Source organism: Anolis carolinensis, chromosome 4, assembly GCF_035594765.1.
Source record: "Anolis carolinensis isolate JA03-04 chromosome 4, rAnoCar3.1.pri, whole genome shotgun sequence".
Classification (NCBI taxonomy): Eukaryota; Metazoa; Chordata; class Lepidosauria; order Squamata; family Dactyloidae; genus Anolis; species Anolis carolinensis.
Window position 1 is genome coordinate 96,682,013 of NC_085844.1, and position 23,349 is coordinate 96,705,361.

Here is a 23,349-nt window from a genome sequence, read left to right on the forward strand (position 1 = left end):
TTCGGAGGAGGCCTTATATTTAGCAATTCAGCAAAACTTCTACTAGGTCTTATTTTTTGGGGATGTCTTATTTTCAGGGAAACAGGGTAGTATAGCCTTCTTGGACATCTTTTTTGGTTGGTGCTTGGGGTGCAGGAAGGAAGGATGAAAAAACTTCCTTTGCACTGGTACTGCAGCAACTGCTGTACACAAATGTTTATAAAACAGAAGTGCCAAGTTCTTGTCAGTCATTCCTATGCCTTTGCACCAAGTGACCAACACTCTAGAAGACAGGTGCAAGTTTATTCCTTACCAAGCAATTGGACAGAGCACCATCTGCATTGCTTGCCTTATATTTCCCTAAGTAAAAAGCTGGAGGCGGACGATGCGGCCAAACCAAAATTGAGCATAAATCCCACTCATTATAGTGACAGAACTTGGCTCCAACAAATGAGAATGCCAAAGACCAGGAAAAGGTGATGAAAGCAGTCTGGATCTAAACCAGGACAAACCACGACTGATCAAAATCTGGTGTTTCAAAGCTTGTTGTTGGGAATACTAAAAAACATGATAAAGTACTGTTTTACATTGAAGATATTTATTTATTTATTGCTCTTTGCAACAAATCAGTAAGTTAGGTAAGTAGTTTTACCTACATTTTATAACTGGGTCTGAGGACTGATATTTAAGAGAGTGCTATTTGGCTTTTTCTCTCCAGTGAATCTGTAGCAATGGCAATTTTTGATAGGCAACTTTTAAAGTTATTCATTCCGTTACTGACTGTGCTACGCCAGTTCCCAAGTAAGTTGTTCTCTGTGTCATTTGGAAGACTCTCTTAATACAATTCTGCCTTTCCTGAAAATACCGGGGCGGGGTGTGTGTGTTAAAATGTAGATGTATGTACATGTCCATATACCCACGCACATTCTCTATGCACACATTATGCAAACACAAATATAAACACACATGCAAACGCCAATCTAAACTTCTAACAGCAAGACGGAACTGTTGTGCCCAGAGAGTGCAAGAGACAGATGGTAGACAGCTGAGTAGCACACAGTGATTATCAATTTATTAATTACTAAAAGCAATCTGCCAGAGAGTCTCCTCGCCACCACACTTTCGGAACCAAATTTTAAAAGGAGGGAATTTGAAACAAATTATTTCAATAATAATTAACATGACTATCTGTATTGCAAGCATGCCATTCTGCCAGCTTGAAAGCCTCGACTGATCAATTACCATCTGTCTGCAATTAAATCTGGGATATTTTATAAGTACCTAAATTAAACTTTGCTTAGGTAAATAAGAACATGCTGTGGTTAGTGTTACACAAAATGAGTAAGAAATTAAGCAGCAAAGCAATAAGAATTATGTCACCAAACCAACAAAGAACAGAGTTGGTAGGTCACCTCCCGGAGATTTATCTTAACCATCCAGTCATGGTAAAACAGGATGCAGCTGAGGCTTCCCTACTAAGAACTAGTTGTTCTTAGTAAGTAAGGTAAAGGTTTCCCCTGACGTTAAGTCCAGTCATGTCTGACTCTGGGGGTTGGTGCTCATCTCCATTTCTAAGCCGAAGAGCCGGCGTTGTCCGTAGACACCTCCAAGGTCATGTGGCCGGCATGACTGCATGGAACGCCATTACCTTCCCGCCGGAGCGGTACCTATTGATCTACTCACATTGGTATGTTTTCGAACTGCTAGGTTGGCAGAAGCTGTTCTTAGTACCATTACGTATATTCCCTAGCAGCGTATTGGAAAAGGAAAAGGAAAGGGGGAATGGGTTTGCAGGATAGCACAGCTAGGCTAATTTCAATGTAACACTAAACTATGAATTATCACAGGGTTCATAAATCTTGCAAGTATGCATACCAAACTGTCTCATAGCCCCCCAAATCCTGCTCTTTCCCATTCCTCTCTGCTGAATTAAAATGTTGTTTTGCCAACAGACAGAATTGGCAAAACGACCGCTGAGTATTCCTTGCCTAAGAAATTCATGGGATTGCCATAAGATGACAGGTAACTTGAAGATACACAATTGAATTGACATTTCCAGATCATATTACAGGCTGCTCACCCTGCATCATCTTAATACTTAAAGCCAGCACACTTTATTCCAAACTGAAAATGGATTTTTCCACACTGGAAATGTTCTGTTCACAGCATGTGTATATGTGTGGCACTACGTGGCCTTAACGTCCTGAGAAGAAACTATCTCCCGGGGCACATAAGGTCAGCCCCCTGTTATGGAAAATCCATTATGACTGCCCAATAATTTGCCATTTTGTGCCCTGTGTTCTGGAAATCAAGAGTTTAAAAGACACTTCACTAGGTAACGATGTGACATATTAAATATGGAGGTTGGAAATCTGCTCTGTAGGCTTGTGCACTGATTCAGTTTCCTTCAGTACCTCTGGAAGCTCGTAACGGTAAGGGCCCTCCTGATACGAAAGCCCACCTAACACGAAAGCAAGTAGGAGCCGATCTCAACTCCTCCCCCCAAATCCGCATCACAGTTGACTCTTTTTTTATTTTCCTTTATTTTCCTGATTCTTTTTATTTAATGGGACTGACTGGGAATTGGGGACCTAAGGGATGGTAGGTGTGGTGCACACGCGTTTGGGGGCTTTCACCTTTGTAGCTTCTTTTTCTCCTTCCCTTACTCTCCTTCAGAAAATATTTCTAAAAGATAATAATTATTAAGAGTAATCCCCGCAAACAAAAAGAGAAGCCTACCTCTCCTCTAGAGTAGAAAGTAGAAACAGCTTTAAGGAAGCAAAACCCCAAGCAGAAAGGAGATTGCAGCCTGGCTTGCAGGCAAGAGAGGGGATTTTTAAGGTAGTCTAAGGAGGATAGCATGACTGAGCTCCAGGTCATCCCTTTTCCTTTGGGCCTTCTTAAAATGCCTAAGTTGGAAAGCTGAACGACGTGCTGCTGGTGCTGATAGAGGAGAAAGCACTCACACCTGCCTCTACTCTAAAGTAGAACAGCTTTAAGAAGTATTAAACCCCGTCTCCTCCTCTACAAACAGAAGGGAAAGGATTTAGAAAGAGTGGTAACTGGTGTTTTTTAAAATCCAGGTCTTAATGAAGGATATGGAAGGGGAGCCTGTGGGAAGTCCCCCACATAATGGGCTGGATAGAGTGCTTTCTTAACCCCATTGCTGACACCCAGTGTCCCTTTAAAGGAAGAAAGGAAAGGCTCCCAGGGGAAAGGAGAACCTCGTAAGTTCCCCATTGCCACCAATGGGCAGAAAATAATCATTTTTTAAAATGCAGAATGCAAATGCCCATTCGGCAGCGTGCCCGCTTTCGAGAGGCGCTGGAAAATGGATATGAGGGGCTTCTGGTATCTAGCAAGCAGAAATGGATAGCAATTCACCTGAAATGCACAAGCCTACTACTCAGAAAAACAATCAAGGTAAGAGGGAAATGGCACATAGACAGTTTCTCCAAGAGAGACATCCACGAAGTTGCACAGCTAGGAAAAAGCAAATCAGCATTGGTTTATCAGAGGTAATATCTCCAAGAGAGACGAGAAATACATATAAAGACGGCAGAAAGCCACAGTACACGTTTTAGACTGAGCGTAACTGTCCTCTTTGAAGACATAGCGTTTTAAAGATATGACTGGACAAGAAATTGGATAAACAAATGTTTGTAACAGCTATAAAAGCTGCCAGACTCCATCAGTTACGGGCCACATATTTCCTGAGAAACTGAAGTCACCTTCTACACTGATGCAATCCTTAGAATGTAAAAAGCAAAACACTTTCAGAATACTGACTATAATTCTGGTTGACAGATATGAGTTAGAAATACTCCTTGAAACAATGATGATAGCTATGCTGAAATGACTGGAAATGCTGCCCAATACTGATAGGTATGTAACATCCATTTCAGATGAAATGTGAGATATATGATGGTCACATACAGCAAATTGTGTGTAAATAAGTGTTCCTTACTATTGAAATGTACTACAAGCATCACATTAATGCTTCTTTTAACAAGAAAAATGCCCAGACTATGTAATATCTAGCAATGAGAAAGTGGGGCCCCAGCTACATTAACCCTTTAATGCAATTTGAAGGGAGCTTCAAGGTTTGGTGTGCAGACAGCAAAACCTCACAAAAGTGTGCAAAAGAAAGTCTTCCGTGTGCATCAGTGCTGCATACTGTGTTTAATCCAGGCTTTCCTGTGTAAATCATCTGCATAGGGAAAACACTTTCTTCAATACCAGTTTTGAAATTGCATTAAATGGTCAGTGTAGATGGCTCCTAGGTAAGAATGCAAATGTCTTTGGGATATCATGAACATTCACAAAGGCCATAAATGCATATGCTGATTATTTTACTTATGGTAATAAATATATAAAACAATCATAAAGCTGCATGTTTGTTCTCTTGTAGTATAAATTTTCTTGGGGATCTGCTTACTATACAATACTGTAGTTTGTAGTAGTGCAAACCTGAGTGACCAAAATAGTAAAGTCTCAGCCATTTTGCCTGGATATAGACTGACAAGCATAAGATAAAGAACCCTCAGTTCCTTTACCAAGTCAGGAGTGAGGAAACATTGCCATGTACAGATGTACTCTTGTTCACTTCTCTTCCTATAGCATGGCTGGAACAAAGCCATCAACAGATTTGAGTTCTTGGCTTGGAGTTTTGTTCATATCAGAGATCTTTGTTCTAAACAACCTAGTTATTTTAATATATCAGTTTATGAACCCACAGTTTGGATGTGGTTTGCTTAGCCAGTGACTAGAGTTTCTATAAACCAAACTATCATTGAAACATAGTACTAAACCATGATTGTTTAAATGCAGGGTGGAAACCCACACCTGATGATGCCCTCTTGCCAAGTATGTGAAAGAAGGAAGAACTAAGTGAACAGAACTATGATTTTGCTTGGGTCCCCCCTCAAGGTAAAACACATGGTGCTAAGTCATAGCAGAGTGTTAGATGGGAAATAGCCACAAATCTTTTTTTCCAAGTTCCCTTCTACACTGCCATATAAAATCCAGGTTATCTGCTTTGAACTGGATTATATGGCAGTGTAGACTCATATAATCCAGTTTAAAAACAAACAATGTGGATTATTTGCTTTGAAAAATCTGTATTATATGGCAGTGTAGAAGGGGCCTGGGAAAACTAAACATGAATGATGCAAAACTAGGAATGGCTTGTCCAGGTTGTTTCAAGACAGGGTCCTTGGGATGGATCCTCAAGCAGTTCCAAAAATAGGACTTCCTTACTTTCTGCATATGTGTGGCCTATTTTGGAAGGGGTGGCACAGATATTAAGCAATTAAACAAATTAATCAATGAAACACCAATTGACAGCAACACAAACAAGATTCAGAATTCAACTCATTTTCTACCCTGTGACTTCATTGAGACTGACTGATTACATGCATTTTTATTCCATTCCAAAAGCAATAAACGAAATGTTGATGACAGCAGAAATATCCTGAGACTTGGGAAATGGTTGTGAGAGGAAACAAAGTACAGTAGATGTTCAGTTAACAGGCACCCATGGGGATTGGCAAATGCCAGATCAATGTAGTTTATGGTTGCTTGAAAGTTACTATTAAAAATAGTATACTATACTATATCCCATAATATAGCATACCATAAACTTGGAATTGACTTGATATTAATATTGAAATAAGAGTAATTAAAAGCAAACAAAAACAAAAAATAACGTAACACAGTTTTATTGTATGATATATTATTTTAATTTTTATTTAAAGTATTATTTGCTGGTTGCATGAGAGTTCCAGTTGATTTAGTTCTGGTTAACTGAGAATCTGCTGAAGGCTGCGGTGACGCGGAGCCATGGTAACGCAATGGGTTAAACCCTTGTGCTGCTGAACTGCTGACCTAAAGGTTGGTAGTTCGAATCTGTGGGATGGGGTGAGCTCCCGTTGTTAGCCCTAGCTCTTGCCAACCTAGCAGTTCGAAAACATGCAAATGTGAGTAGATAAACAGTACTGCTTAGGCAGGAAAAGGCAAAAAGATGCTTCAAACAGTCATACCAGCCACATGACCAGGAGGCAACAACACAGGCTCCTTGGCTTGGCCTACTACTACTACTACTACTACTACTACTACTACTACTACTAGCTTTCCCTTCATCACTGGGCTGCTATGAATTGATGCTACAGCCCCAATCTTTCCTGATTTAGAATGGAAATCCTGAAAACTTCCCTTTAGACTGGTTACTGGGAAATACAAAAGGGATGAATCATAGAATCATAGAATAGTAGAGTTGGAAGAGACCTCATGGGCCATCCAGTCCAACCCCCTGCCAAGAAGCAGGAAATCGCATTCAAAGCACCCCCGACAGATGGCCATCCAGCCTCTGCTTAAAAGCCTCCAAAGAAGGAGCCTCCACCACAGCCCGGGGGAGAGAGTTCCACTGCCGAACAGCCCTCACAGTTAGGAAATTCTTCCTGATGTTCAGGTGGAATCTCCTTTCCTGTAGTTTGAAGCCATTGTTCCGTGTCCTAGTCTGCAGGGCAGCAGAAAACAAGCTTGCTCCCTCCTCCCTAGGGCAGTCCTACAGGCATCAAGGCTTGCCATATTTCATGGTCTGCCAAGATTCTCTTCTCCAGTGCCCAGTATACAGGGAAGTACAGCATTTAAACTTATCTCAGCATGTTAGAAACTTATAGATCTATACATTTGGCCATAAAAAAACATAGGACAGTGAAAGAAAAATGATCTCCTGAGTGCTTTTTGGATTCCAAGACATAGCTGATACGTCTGTTTAATTTCACATAAACATTTGGTTATCAAAAAAGATTGCTGGCACATTTTGGACTGCTCGTTCTTTGTGCTGTAGAAACCTATTGCTGTTATTTCCATGTCATTTATGTCTTTGTCCAACATTGTTCTGACCTGGCAACACAGCCAGTTTCTACAGAAATCAAATGCTAGATTAGGCTGGACGTTGGATTTATCCAGCAAGGCTACTACTTGATCTTAACAACAAGCAGTAAACTCTGCCACTGCTGTTACTACAGCTGGCAATGGTTCTCCAAGGATCAATTTCCAGGCCTGTTAGCTGGCATTCATTTTAAATGACGATGCCAAGACTGAGCTCAAAAACTGAAACAAAACCCACATGCTCTTCCATCGAGCTGGAGATTCAGACAAGACATTCCAAAAAGTATTTCTTCCATGTCAATATTTTTAAAAAATGAAATTCCATCTAGAAACTCTGACGTCATTATGGAAGGGAGTAGCATTTTCCTTATAATTTTTTCATCTGTACATATATTGTTTGAATGATTGACAGTATCAGTGATAGAAAGACCAAGGTCCAATTATAAATCACTAAATCTTGTTTTAAGAGGAATGTTTCAAGCATATGCTTAATAGAGGTGTGTAATTCGGCCAAAAGGCATGTTGTTTTGGGATCAATTGTCTGCTAGCCCCTCATTCTGTTTACCAGGAAGTTACTCGAATCAGGAAGGGTGTTGCTATTTTCATTTGGCAAAGATTTGGTCCATTGGCTACAATGGGAAATTTTAAAGGCTCAATCCTCAGTCATTTTAAGGCCTATCTGTATGAAACCTACCTCAGTTTTAGACCCCATTTACATCTGCAGGCATGCCAAGTTTCAAAACAATTCACCAATCTACTGATTTTTTAAGAATTATTTTAAGTTGTAACCATAACACTTTTTTAAATAAGACAAACCGCAAGAAAGGTTCTGCGAATTGTAGTCACCAGTTGTGTCAATTTTCAGCCAATCAGTGCATGGATACAACCAGGGTTTTTATTGTCTGGGAAACAGAGAGAGAAACTTCAGCTCCCATCATGCTCCGAGAGGAACTCAAGAGACTTTTCAATGCCTGCCCCATGCAAGTGCTGCTGGGAAAACGAGTTCCCAAAAGGGTCCTCTCCAGAGAAGGAGCCTAGGAAACTTTCCAAAAACAAATGGACAGATGCTGCTGATGCCAGGGGGGAAGAAAAAGATGCTGAAATAATCCCATCTTCTCCAGGAACCCCGGCAGACTCCTGTCTCAGGTATATCGCAGACTTAACATCATCCTCTCTAGTAACTAATAAAATCCAGCTCCCTTAATCCATTTTGCTGGGCTTTTCGGTTCCCTCCTCCCCTTTCTGTTTTCGGAAATTATACAAAATGGAACACCGAATATTACAAATCATTTTCATTCAAACTGATTCAGGCCCAAGCCTAATGCTTAATCAAGTTTGATTTTCACTAATGGCCCATAATATTTTTTTTGTATTTTTCAAGACAATCAATGAATTGTACAATTAGGAAAGCCATACAAATAGGTGTCTTTTGAAATACTTACAAACATTTCAAGCTAAAAAGAGGAGCACTTACCCCCTTCTCCTGATCCAGAGCCATTATCTGAAAAAAAGGAAAAAAAATATTCAGGACTCTATTTTTTTAAACCTGAAATCCATATCCTTCGATAAACCATCACATGTGAATTATACATCAGACTGAAACTCTTACACTTTTACTGGCTCACAAGAGACTTGTTTAATCCCAGCTTGAGAATTTCTTTACATCTTTTTGTAAACAATGTACCACATATCTATTAGTCTTTTTCCTCTTCTTAAAAAACAAAAACAAAATAAAACCACGAAAAAATAAGATTGAGACACTGACTGTAAAACACAGCAAAGGTTGAGGGGATAACCTGTCAGATGAAGATCACTCAAACTCCATCTTTGACCAAGGAGATAAACATATAGAGGAGCCATAGTGAGACTGTATCAAGCAAATCTATATTCACACAAAGGAGCAGAAGGAACAGTACTTTTATCCTTTTCTCCTGCTCCACTACACAGTCTTTAGACTGGGATGGGAATCATACAGCCCTCCCGTTCCTAGCCAGCACAGTCAATGCTGAAGCATGTCGGAAAGGGTAGTTCAACACCTAGCTTCCTAGCTTAAATTTGTCACTCCTTACAAGCTTATACAGTAGAGTCTCACTTATCCAACATAAACGGGCCGGCAGAATGTTGGATAAACGAATATGTTGGATAATAAGGAGAGATTAAGGAGAAGCCTATTAAACTTCAAATTAGGTTATGATTTTACAAATTAAGCACCAAAACATCATGTTATACAACACATTTGACAGAAAAAGTAGTTCGATACGCAGGAATGATATGTAGTAATTACTGTATTTACGAATTTAGCACCAAAATATCACAATGTTTTGAAAATTAGATTTCCTTTGACCAAAAGCTGGCCACTTGGGAGTGCCTCTGATGTCGTTATAAGAAGGCCCTCCATTGTGCATGTGGCAGGACTCAGGCTGCATTGTAGTAAGTGGTCTGTGGTTTGCTCTTCTTCACACTCACATGTTGTGAACTCCACTTTGTAGCCCCATTTCCTAAGATTGGTTCTGCATCTCATGGTGCCAGAGCTCAGTCTGTTCAGCGCCTTCTAAGTCGCCCAGTCTTCTGTGTGCCCAGGGGGAAGTTTCTTATCTGGTATCAGCCGGCCCATCCTCTGTTTGGATATCAGCCAGCATGCCAGCGCCTTAAATCAAGAAACAGCTGCCTAAGATCCACAAAGATACTTGCAGGAACACCTCAGAAAGCAAGAGTCCAAAAGTGGCAGGCTAAAACCCAGAACCACAAGCCATGGCTGATACCAGATAAAAAACTTCCCCCGGTCACACAGAAGACTGGGTGTCTTAGAAGACGCTAAACAGATTGAGTTCAATTCTCAATTCGCTTCTGACATGATTAAAAAAAAACACTACTACACAAGATAGTGGGTTTGTTTGTCCATGCGTCTGAGTGTAATGTCTAAACATACAGTGCAGCACACAGGACACCTGTACAAATCAACACAGCTCACCAGTGATGACAGATTTCTCAATTCATGATGGAATAAAGAAACAAATACAACCAGAATAAAAAGTGGACTACTATCTAGCTTCTATCTACGCCCACGAAAGACAAAAACCCACTTTAATCCTATAATATTTTTTACTCAAGTTCTCTGTTTGTCCTTTCTCTCTCCTACCATGCCATTTTCCCTCGTTTGTAAACAGAATCTCTTTGATGTAGTCTACCAGCATTTGATGAGTTTAAAAGGAAGCAGCTTCTTGCAAAAGAATAATAGAGAGGCATCACAGCCAATCCATTACAGCATTGAGAAATACAGCGTGTGAACAAATGGTTCTACAGCGCAAAGAAAAGTTGCACACATGAAGCAACATAATGGTTGTACAATTTGAGAACAAAGCCTCCCAACGCTCAACTTTGGATGTTGCTTTTCCTTTCATAATGGCAGGGCTGAAACATTTCTGGAAAATCAGACTTAACCTCAACCATTTCATGATGGCCTGTCCATATAACTGTGAAGGCATTCAGTGTTGTGGAAGCTGCAAAGATTTGCCTCATTCACTATTCTGACTTGCCCTCAAATAATGAATTGAAAACATCGGAAATACACAAAGCACGAGGGAAGAGACTCAGGACCTTGAATCAGATCTATTGATTGCAGAATACAGAGCAAACCTCCAGGGTAGATGCACAATGGAAAATACTGTTATGTATTAACTCGGACTTCCACTTCTTTGGGGAGTTAATGAAAGCGGGCAAAACTTTTCTTTGATTTCACCTTGAAAACTGTGAGTAAAATGCAAAGAAACAATATGTAGATGATTTTCCTATTTGCAGCAGGCTTACATTCTTCTATCAACTAGCAAATTAGGTCAGCAGTCTGCTCCGTGAAAGCTAATGCCATAACAAATGTGTTATCGTTTAAAACACCACAAGACACTTCATTAGTTTCGTTGCAAAAGACTAAATGTTCTATTCCTCTGGAAAGGAGAAACAGTAATGGGCAATTTCAATTGCCTTCACACAAATTGGGTAAATGCCTCTTCTGGTCAAAATCAAAGTGATCGAATTTTGGAGCTCTGATCAGAAAGGAAGTGATATTCTTAATTCTAAGAGATATTCAGCACATGATTGAGATATAAACCTTTTAAATAAACTGGAAGCAGTGAACATCAAAGCTACAGCCCCTTCCACACAGCTGTATTAAATCCACATTGAACTGGATTATGTAGCAGTGTGGACTCAGATAACCCAATTCAAAGCAGATATTGTGAATTATCTGCCTTGATATTCTGGGTTATATGGCTGTGTGGAAGGACCCTACTACATCCAATATATGTCAGTGGGCAGTTGCCGAAGAAGACTGAAGTATGGTATTCACATTTGACTTCTAAAACAAGACTGTCTCAAAAAATCAAGCAAAACTAAATTGAAGAGGAATTCAAAATGGTCAAATCTTTTCGTCAGCAAATTAAGACTTTCCACAGATATCTGGGTGCCACTGTGGAAATCTAGACTGGACTACACAGTCATCTTTTCTGATCCAGCAAGGTTCTTTCTGCACTCAAATGATAACAAAAAGAGGAAAAATTGTAATATCAATCTTTTTTTCTGAAAACTGGATCAGGCGATAGAAGTAGAGATTTGGGAAATTACAAAGCAATTATCTTAATATATCTGGGGGTAAATTTGTCTCTCATTAAAAAATTTCTGAGTAAACTTAACAGTCATGAGATAAGAGAAGTAAAACTCTTATAGTATGAATAAGAAGCAAAGTAGGAATAAATGGACAATTCTCACAGCATGTGGAAGCAGGAAGTTGAGTCTTCCAAGGATCTAGATTGGGACAACCAGTATTCAACTGCATATATGATTTGGAATTAGCAGTGAGTTCATTGGGAAAGCTTACTTGTGACACCAAATTTTTCAAGGTGGAGAAAGGGGGAGAGTGACAGGAGAACAGTGGTTCCCAACCTGTGGTCCATGGACCATCAGTGATCCCCAAGAACTAAAAAATGGTCCACAACCTCATCGTTATTACACCGTAGCAATGAGAGCAACTAGTTTAACAAAACTCTCTTATAGTGCCGAGGCAACAGGGATATCGGGGGGGGGGGAGAGGCTGCCTACCCACGAAAGGCGCGACAACAAGCCTCCTGACTGCTGCTTCTCATAGAATCATAGAGTTGGAAGAGACCTCACGGGCCATCCAGTCCAACCCCCTGCTCCCTCCCCCTGAGCGGAGCCGTTCCATGTGGCGCCTGGAAGCGGGGGCGTTTTTAGGCCTGTTCCTGGAGTTATTTGGGGTGCTGATTCAGAAAATTGCATTGGATAGACCATCTCAGCTCTAGATTATTAAATATGTTTTTCTGTGGGTGAGCAGATGGTGACTACTGGATGGCATATGTTCTGTATCAGAGTTGACGTGGTCTATCCAATGCAATTTTTTGAATCAGCACCCCAAATAACCAAACTGAATCTAAAATTGATCAAAAACTGATTCGTAACTCTTTTGGTACTAATGTTGGAGAGTGGTTCCTGGTCTAAGTGGTCACTCATAAAAAAAATAAGAACCACTGGTCCAAATGAATCTCTCCAGAAAAAGTGATTGGGCAACCAAATAGACAAGTCAGTGTAAATAAATATAAAGACATAAATGGGAGTTGGTTTTTTTTTTTTTAAACTAACTTCATATAAACATTCAAGGAATCTAAGCAGGCAATAACTAATCAAGAATGGGATCCTGGGAATCAGGACCAGAGTGGTAGTTCCATAAAAGCATGGGTCCAAAATGTAGCAGAACTCTGGTATTGCAGGGCTAGAGAAGAGAACCAACATTATCTGGAGTCTGAAACAAATGTACATGAAAAGTTACAAGTGTTTCAGTGTGGTGATTGGAAGAACAGTAAATGCAGGCATAGGCAACACTAACAATAACTCCACACAGCTGTATCACTATGTCTGCTTTCTATGGAATATTAAGCTTTGTAGCTTCTAGCTAAGAATTTCAAACTACATACCCAGGATTTCTCAGGATGTTGCCATGGCAGTTAAAGCGGAATTCCAGCACAATAATCTTTCAGTGTGGAAAGGCCCTATTTTGTGGTCAGAAAAAGGTGAACAGAGACGAGCTTTACTTCTTCTTTCATAAATACTAGAACTCAGACTCATACAATAGAGTTGCATGTTGGGAGATTCAGGACTGATAAGAGGAAATACAATGGAATTTTCTCTTGCATGTGATGATAACCATGAAATTCAATGGCTTTAAAGCCACTCAATTCCTGATGGAAGAAGTGAGCAAATACGAGCAAAATGAAAAGTGAACAACTATATAGATCAGGCATGTACAAACTTTAGCCCTCCAGGGGTTTTGGATTCCAACTCCCACAATTCCTAACAGCTGGTAGGCTTTTAGGAATTGTGGGTTGGAGTCCAAAACACCTGGAGGGTCGAAGTTTGCTCATGCTTGATCTAGCTCCTGGACTGTACAACTGTACTTCACTGTGATGATTACAGGCAGATTGTGCATACCAGCTGTTGGTGAAACAAATGAGAGAGCTCTTGTAATCATGTCTGGGTTGCAGGCTCCTCAAAAACATATAATTTCAAAGATTTAATTGTGAGTGAGTTCACTGAAAAAGCTGGGAGTTCACTGTGATGAAGAGAATCATGGACTAAACAGAGTTCTCTTCTGATCCAGAAGAATTCTTCTAAAATTCACAAGTAAGAAATTGTAACCAGCAGCTAATAAACAACTAGCTAGAGGCATATAAGGCTAGCCTTGTGAGTTTCCTCTGCTGTGCACTATCAAGACTGAGGTAGTATGTATACCTTAAACTTACATAACAAGTAAAGATTGCCTAGCTAGTGAGACTTGATTCCTTAGACTAGGAAGAATCTAGTATATAATATTTATAGTGTAGGCTGAACTGTATGCTGGTGGCTGAATTGAGCCTCCAAGAAGTTCTGTCTCCATCTGTTAGGTTTATAAATACATTTCATAAAAATTAAAATGCATACACTTAGAAACATCTCCAGTTTTTGTTGTCTTGGGGCCCTTCTGCACAGCCATATAACCCAGAATGTCAAGGCAGAAAATCCCACGATACCTGCTTTGAACTGTGTTATCTGAGTCCACACTGCCATATATTCCAGTTCAAAGCAGAAAATGTGAGATATTATTCAGCTGTGTGAAAGGTGTCCTAGGTTCAATTCTCTATTGCCTAGTAAAGGGATTTTTTTTTCCTCGAACACACTATTTTCCTGTGATCAACTTAATTATTTTTCATTTTCAGCTTGCTATCCTCGCTTCTTTTATCTCTACCATTTCAAGGGATAACTGTCTTGGCAGGTCTCTCTATGACTGGGACTCTCCTGTCAATTCAATGGCAGCCTCGTGGATCTCACCAGGTTTCCTTTGGGCGAGAAAGACTAGAGAGGAGTTGTCGAAGGCTTTCATGGCCGGGATCACAGGGTTGTTGTATGTCTTTCGGGCTGTGTGGCCATGTCCCAGAAGTATTCTCTCCTGACGTTTCGCCCACATCTATGGCAGGCATCCTCAGAGGCTGTGAGGCATGGATAAACTAGGCAAGGAAAGGAAAAAATATATATCTGTGGAGAGTCCAGGGTGTGGCAAGAGTCCTTTGTCACTGGGAAGCCAGCATTAATGTTTCAGTTAATCACCCTAATTAGCATTGGAAAGGTTTTGTCTCTTGCCTGGGGGGCATCCTTTGTTAAGTCATTAACTGTCCTTGGGTCTCCTCTGCCCTCAGAGTGTTGGTTCCCAACTACTGTTTTGATTTTAGTTTTTTAATACTGGTAGCCAGATTTTGTTCAGTTTCATGGTTTCCTCCTTTCTATTGAAGTTGTCCACATGCTTGTGGATTTCAATGGCTTCTCTGTGTAGTCTGACATGATAGTTGTTGGAGTGGTCCAGCATTTCTGTGTTCTCAAATAATATGCTGTGTCCAGGCTGGTTCATCAAGTGCTCTGCTATGGCTGATTTCTCTGGTTGAATTAGTCTGCAGTGCCTTTCATGTTCTTTGACTCTTGTTTGGGCGCTGCGTTTGGTGGTCCCTATGTATACTTGTCCACAGCTGCATGGTATCGGGTAGACTCCTGCAGAGGAGAGAGGATCCCTCTTGTCTTTCGCTGACCGTAGCATTTGTAGCTACTTCCATCCTCTGAAAGGTAGCCTTGGCTGGCTCTCATTCAAGGACTCAGCAGAGCTGACCCTGCTTGACTTTCAGAATCTCCTGTCTTTAGGGCAGGCATTGGTCACCTTCAATAACACTGAATATGAGCATAACTTTGTTGGCCACCTTGAATAGCACTAAATAGAACATATTAAATACCAGAACTTTCACATTACTTTATTTTCCATATCACCATACTGGGCGACAGCAACACGTGGTCGGGTAAAGCTAGTCAGTTATAAATTCTGTGTGGAAATCGGAAAGCTCAGACAAGATGCTTGCACAGTTAAATTAAGCACTCCTAATTAAAGTTAATTTGAATCTGCGTTTTCTAACGAATGCCAAAATGCACCATTTAACCTTCCAAACAGAGGCAATTAAATCTTTGAAATTACATGGGACAAAGCAACAGGGCGTCAGAGGAAGGGAAAGACGCTACACGTTACAAATCAGTATTTTCCTTACTGAAAGGAAACTGCAAGTTAACCCACCTAAAAGGGGGAGCAGTTTGAATTGGGGTCCAGAATTGGCAACGCAAGACTTCCACTGTCCAGTATCCTCACCACACTAGTATAGGTTAAAAATTCAGTGTTCTCTAAGGCTGGAAACTAAAGTCTAAAGAACAATACTACAACAGACTGCAAGCAAACATACGCAACCGAACACTCAAGCATACAAAAGGATTATTTCCACACTGAAACAAGATGTTGTGATGTGTGTGTGTGTGTGGGGGGGGGGGGGGAGAGAGAGAATTGCCCAGACATACAGTAGAGTCTCACTTATCCAAGCCTCGCTTATCCAAGCCTCTGGATTATCCAAGCCATTTTTGTAGTTAATGTTTTCAATATATTGTGATATTTTGGTGCTAAATTTGCAAATACAGTAATTACAACATAACATTACTGCATACTGAACTACTTTTTCTGTCAAATTTGTTGTATAACATGATGTTTTGGTGCTTAATTTGTAAAATCATAACCTAATTTGATGTTTAATAGGCTTTTCCTTAATCCCTCCTTATTATCCAAGATATTCACTTATCCAAGCTTCTGCCGGCCCGTTTAGCTTGGATAAGTGAGACTCTACTGTACTTGTTTTCTCTGTCTAATAATGTGTGTATTTTGCTTGTGACCACCTTCATAATGTGGTGGTTTCTATCACGCAAGCACACGCCCCACATTGGTTCAAAGGCTAATATGTCTGACGAGACAAACAGACAAGATATCAATTAGAGCATTTTCCCCTTGCGAGTAACAGCAGCATTAGATAACAGGAAAAATAAAACTCGGCCTCTCCAGCACACTTGCTATTAACTTTCTAAAAGAAGCACAAAACAACAAAACTAATAAGCTTTGTAAAGATGAATTTACAATCACCTCTGGTTGCCCATACATAGGGAGCTGCTCATACAATGGAACGTTTCCCCATACCTAATAATAGATGCCAAGAATAAATTTAGACCAGAACCTAATACCTAGTTCTTTTTAGAAAAGGCTTTGATTTTGTTTGTTTAAGAAAGGGATTTGGAAAAGGTAGTGATGAGCCCATTCCTGCAGTCTGAAGTCACATATCTCAGATGGAGGTTTGCAATCCCTATGCAAGCCTGACTTGATTTCCTAGCAACATCAGTTCAGTCTTCTTCCTGTCAATTTTGAATCCCCAACCCCTTTTAAGCTGCTGGCAATTACCCTTGAGTCTCCTGTGGCAGCAGGAGGGTTTCTACTTAATTGCCCAGCGCAGTACAGTCTGAGATACAGCCTTAAACTGTTTTCTTGGCAGGAGGTAAAAGACAGGTTGATCGGTTCTTTCCAATAGACAAAGAGTTCTCAAAGAAATCCACTCCACTTGCTGTTCAGTAGCAAGGAAACTTAAGACAGTGTTAGGCCAAACACAATTTCATTCTACACCAGGGATCCTCAAACTTTTAAAGCAGAGGACCGGTCCACAACCCTTCAGACTGTAGAGGGGCCAAATTATCATTTGAAAAAAAAACAATCAAATTCTTATACTCACTGCACATGCCTTATTTGTAGTGCAAAACAGCAACAACAATGAAAGAACAATACAATATTTAAAAATGAAAACAATTGTAACCATCATAAACCTATCAAGATTTCAATGGGAAGTGTGGGCCTGCTTCTAGCCAATGAGATAGTCAAGTTAATTAGGATTGTTGTCCTTGTGTGCCTTCAATTCATTTCAGACTTTGGGCGAGCCTAAGTCTAAAATTATTTATTTATTCATTTACTACATTTATTTACTACATTTATATCCCGCCCTTCTCAACCCGAAGGGGACTCAGAGCAGCTTTGTGTACATACAATATATTATTAGCATAGCACAATATTAGCATTATATATTACTATATTGAACTATACCACTATACTGTAATATTATATGTAAGATATAACATATAATTAATATTATTATATGCTATTATTATTAGTATTATATTGTATAACATAATATTATCAATATTATATGTATATACAATATATTATATTATTAAAAATGATATAAAATATTATATTATAAAACTGAGGGCGGGGGCCAGGTAAATGACCTTGGAGGGCCGCATCTGGCCCCCGGGCCTTAGTTTGGGGACCGCTGTTCTACACAGTGGTCCTCAACATGTGGGGACCCAGGTGTTTTGGCCTACAGCTCCCAGAAATTCCAGCCAGTTTACTAGCTGTTAGGATTTCTGGGAACTGAAGGCCAAAACATCAGGGGACCCACAGGTTGAGAACCACTGTTATACAATATCCAGGGGCACCTCACATTCGGAACAATAGCACTAGGTGGGTCTTCTTTCCCACGTAGATGGATAAACCTTCTTGGGTGAAAGGCTGCTTTGGGGCTGTAACTTGCCCACCTTACAGTCAAAGGGGAGAAAGAACTCTGCCACACTAGTAGAAAGACCCTGCACTCAAGAGCTCAAGAGCAATTAATCACTACTAACTGAGAGGTCATGAGTTTGAAGCCCGGATTGAGCGCTCGACCATTAAATAGTTTAGCTCATTGTTGACCTAAGCAACTGAAAGACAATTGCATCTGTCAAGTAGGAAATTTAGGTACCACTTTATGCGGGGAGGCTAATTTAACTAATTTAAAGGTAAAGGTTTCCCCTGACATTAAGTCCAGTCGTGACCGACTCTGGGGGTTGGTGCTCATCTCCATTTCTAAGACGAAGAGCCGGCGTTGTCCGTAGACACCTCCAAGGTCATGTGGCCGGCATGACTGTATGGAGTGCCCTTTCTTTCTCGCCGGAGTGATCCCTATTGATCTACTCACATTTGCATGTTTTCGAACTGCTAGGTTGGCAGAAGCTGGGGCTAACAGCGGGTGCTCATTCCGCTCCCGGGATTTGAACCTGGGACCATACAAATCTCCAGCAGCGTGTGGAAGAATGAGGAAGTACTCCATGAAGGACTCAGTGTCACAGTGGATGATGAAGCAGCAGCTCTCCCTGTGTCCAGAATCCAGCATACCCTCATGAAACCGGAAGCTAGAAGAACGGTAAATTTCCTCTGTGTCTCTGTCTATATGTCATATGTCTAATTGCATTGAATGTTTGCTATGTATATATACATTGTGATCCGCCCTGAGTCCCCTTCAGGGTGAGAAGGGTGGAATATAAATACTGTAAATCAATCAATCAATCAATCAATCAATCAATCAATCAAGAAAAAGTCCAGTGTGTGTGTGTATGTCTAAATCAAATGATCAATCATCAAAATCAAAATACAATCTAAAAAACATCCCTGTAGATTTGCACTACATTCATTCATATGGTCACTGTGAGTAAAAACCGACCTGTCAGCAAACAACTCTGATACTTATGTTGAAACATATAATGTATAAAAAGGTGAGATGCCCCCTAAATGTGACAAATCAACTGATGTGCTGACACGGCTGTACCAGAAGCCCCAACTTTATTTTCTTTCTGCTAATGTTTGCAGTCATAGGGCAGGCTGCCTGTCCATCATCATTAAGTTTGGTTCCGCCCCTTGTTCAGGGCTCTGGGAGCGAAGGAGCCATTTTTAAGTCATTCTCACTTAAGGAAGCTAAGCTATAGGACGTAGACCAGCTCGTCCCGTAGAAAAGATTCATATTTCAAGAACATCCGGGGATATAGAACATCCGTGGAATCAGAAACAGAAATTCCAGGAGAACGGTCCCAAAGGTTTTGGCTAAGAGCTCACAGCCCCTCAGCCTCACAGTTCCTGAGGGAAACAGCCCTAAAATTTCCAAAGAAACCTCGGAGAGGGAACAGCACCACAGATCCACACAACCCCAGCTGAAACATCTGCAAGCCTTGGTTGGTAGGTCCACTCGATACCCAGGCGCATTTGGAATCGGTAGTGGGTCCCACATCAGCTAGGCCCATATAATAGATAGCCTGGGAGATGTTATAAGGGGGTTTTCTTCTTATACAGAAAGCAGAGTTATCCAAAGCCAATTGTCTGTCCCCTGGGGACAAGACCGAAAAGGCCAACAGTTTATTAAGGAAACCTTGAAGTGTTATTTGACTCCTTGAAGATTTATTATTTGTTCAATAATAAAGACTTTGTTATCTCATTAAAGACTCAAAGGACTATCCTTTTCAGGAAAATCCTCAAGAGCCTCTCTTTGAGGCGCCCTGGCTTCCCGCTGGGCATAAAGTATAGTCTTATACAAAGATAATAGCTACAGGCCCAGCGCGTAACAGAACAACTGATGTTATACTTCAATTCCCATTAGACTGAATCAGATGAGAGGTGATACCAGTTGCCTTTCAGCAACATCCAGAGGACCACAAGTTAACCACCTTGATCCATTGCATGTCTTCCTGATTCACATAACATGGTGGTGTAAAGAAGATCGCATAATGTACAAGGGGTTCCTACAGCTAGAAGATGAAATTCCATGGCAGATGGAGGTCTGACCCATGTGGGGTACCTCTTCTTTGCACAGCTGACAAAGTCAAAACTTTGGCATATGCAGAAACTGGGATGGCAGATTACAACCAGCGAGGTTCCATCTCATTTGTAAGATTTGTCCCTGGTTCGCAGCTGCCTGTGAACTTCTTACATTCCTGATGATAAAATGGGAAATTCTATAAGCAGAAAAGCTGATATCCAGAAATCTTTCTCTGGTTTGTTAGTCCAAAGGCCAAGGAATGCCTACAATTTCTATTTTAACAACAAAGAAGAGATTACTGCTGACTTTATTATCCTCTTCCACCCCTGCCACCAAAGACTGTACATTGCTGTAATTGCATTTCTACATAGATCGACTTTAAAATCCCGGATGCTTAAGATTCGTAATAAGAAGAGTTTGATTACTTCAGAATGAGAGACACTAGTTTGAAATTAAATGGAGGCTTGAGAGTCTTAGCCTTCCCTGCAGCGAAATGGGTTATAAAAAGAAAGCAGGCTAATAAATAACCAATATCTAACAGAGCAATGATGTTTGCTTTTAATAATGCAAATAGTGTGTGGGTGTTTCTTATCCCAGCTTGGGAGCTGGAGTAAGAGACCCCCAGAGACTGCACTTGCCAATAAAAATGTTTCTCTGGAAAAGCACATACAGAATTACTTTCTAAAATTTAGCTGTATTCTCACCTTGCTTGCTTTATATTACAAATTCAGCAAAAGTCAACCCTGGGAACAATTAACAAGAATAACAACAACATTTATGTATCAATGATGTCCTTTTCACTAAAGGGGTGGAACATCAACATATACCATTAAGGACAAAAAAAAATTAACATTATATATATACATGGAATGAAATCTCCACCACCCTATATCTCTTTAATGTAATTACCGTATATACTCAAATATAAGCCGACCCGAATATAAGCCGAGGCATCTAATGTTACCACAAAAAAACTGGGAAATCATTGACTCAAGTATAAGCCGAGGGTGGAAAATTTCAGAAATAAAAATAGATACCAAAAATTACATTATTTGAGGCATCAGTAGGTTAAATGTTTTTGAATATTTACATCAAGCTCTAACTTAAGATAAGACTGTCTTATTCTCATCTTCGTCAATGTAAATGTGCTAATGTATCCTTTTAATAACAATAGAGTAAAATAATACATGTAATAATAATAATAAATACAGGAAAATAATACATGTAATAATAAATAGAGTAGAATAATAAATGTAATAATAATAATAAGATCAGAGTGAAATAATAAATGTATTAATAATAATAATAATAATAATAATAATAATAATAATAATAATAGAGTAAAATAAATGTAATAGTAGCAACAATAACAGAGTACAATAATAAATGTAATAATAATAGAGTAAAATAATAAATGTAACAATACCAATAATAATAGAGAAAAATAATAAATGTGCCATATATTTTCAAGTATAAGCTGACCCAAATATAAGCCAACCAGGATCCTCACCCGAGTATAAGCCGAGGGGGGCTTTTTTAGTCCTAAAAAAAGGACTGAAAAACTAGGCTTATACTCGAGTATATATAGTAAATCAAAATGCACAGACGTGAAAATAAATAATAAGAGTTTAACTTGCATTATCAATCTGCCAATATAATGTGTAAGAGAAAATGAGCAATGGTTTATTGGAGCAGAGAAAGTGGAAACATGTTAAGAAGTTGCTTGTTCAACTAGCTGAAGCAGTGTAGGATCTACAGGGTATATCTTCAAAGGACTAGTAGAGACATTAATACTGCTGTATCTTGTGACAAAGTGATATACAGTCAGGATATGCTGTGTTAGACAATTCATTCCTACAAGGGAAAATAGCTAATCTGTATTGCCAGATGTCTTTGAAAACAATCCATTCTGGAAAGGTCTCACAGAGAGCAGTTGAGGGGGAAGCTCATGCATCCCCATACAAGATGGGTGGAGCCAACCAAGGATCTTCCCTAGCTTTTCTTCCCCCTGATCTCCCGGTGTTTGGAGGGACAAGAGAGGATCAAAGAAAGCTGTAGCCTTAAACAAGGAGAGGTGCCTCCCCCCCCCCCCAATGGGACCATTTAGATGATGTTATATTTCAATTTCCATTAACCTGAGTCAGATGAGAGATGACACCAGTTGCCATTCAGCAAAATCCAGAAGATCCAAGTCAACCACCTTGATCCATTACATGTCTCGCTCCCCCGCCCCTCAATACGACATGATGGTGAAAAGAAGCAAGGCAAGGATTGGCAATGTTATAGCTTTTCACAGTCTTCTTTCAAATCCCTTTCCACCTACGCTCCTGCGCATCAATGCAATGGCAGGGTAAAACCAGGTGAGGATAATAAAGAAGGCTATCATCTTGCTACCTGCTTTCTGATACCTAGTTCACAATGATGAAGATGTCATATGTCACATCAACACTGACTATGTATGTCAGTGTGGGTTTGGAACAGCCCTACCGTGACTGTACACTACATGGGGCTGATCTAGGGTAACTCAGGAGTCAAGGCTTTCTCCCAGCTTAGGGCCATGAGGACAGTTAGGCCAATTCCCAACTGTAACCCGCTGCAACTATCATTTATGTTAATGTGGGATTTGTGTATTGATAGTGTTTAAATGCAATTTGTGCCATACTTGTATTGCAACTGATTGTATCATCCATAATGTTCCATAATGTGGAAAGAGTTAATTGCCAAGAAGCTATGATGACCTTGATGTGTGGCTGGAACTAGGAAGTATCCAGACACAAGTGTTTGTGCATAACGATTGCATCAGTTCAGTTCAGTTGAGTTGAGTTCTGTCTGCCTAGAGTTCGAGTCAAGTTCTGTTGGAGAACAGAGCAGTCCTGTGTTTGTCTGTCGTCTTCAAGTCTGTTTGTGTTGATTATTGCTGCATACAGTAAAACTTTGTAAATAGTTTTACCAACGTCTCTGAGTGTTTCTTCGTTCTGCGTTCCACTGTGTTCAACTACTGCTGCGCTGCAAATACTCTGACAATTTAGACCTCCATCCTAGGTGTCCCTGTCCCCCTCATGCCAGTGTCACTGCCATCACATAAGACCTATCTTTCCCCCGGTGCTTTGACTTCAGCCCACACAAAAGTGAACACTAGGACGTGCTCCTTCTCTTCTCCCTCGGTATGCCATTGCTCTTCCTGATGTCAGAGCAAAGGCTGGGAAAAAGGTAGGTTGCATGTTGCAGCTGGGGACAGCTGCAACACAGGGGAAGGACATCTAGGACCTCTTCACACAGGTTCAAAATTGGCGGCAGTAACGGGTTTTTTGCAGTTTCGGCATAGAGCCCACTAGCTCCCATCACACACTGGAAAAGTATTTCTGGGCAAAAGTGCAAAGAAATCCCCTGCTGCTGCTGAAAAATAGCTGGTGGCACC

General features: G+C 40.3%; 1 protein-coding gene across 1 annotated transcript in view; it reads right to left on the reverse strand.

Annotated features, from left to right (window-relative positions):
* tmeff1 (transmembrane protein with EGF like and two follistatin like domains 1) overlaps window positions 1-23,349 on the reverse strand; it is a 151,849-nt gene that overhangs the window by 57,152 nt on the left and 71,348 nt on the right. Inside the window, exon 4 of the mRNA XM_003219828.4 lies at window positions 8,348-8,374. Within this exon, the coding sequence (XP_003219876.2) occupies window positions 8,348-8,374 (27 nt within the window). The remainder of the gene's footprint in view (window positions 1-8,347; window positions 8,375-23,349) is intronic.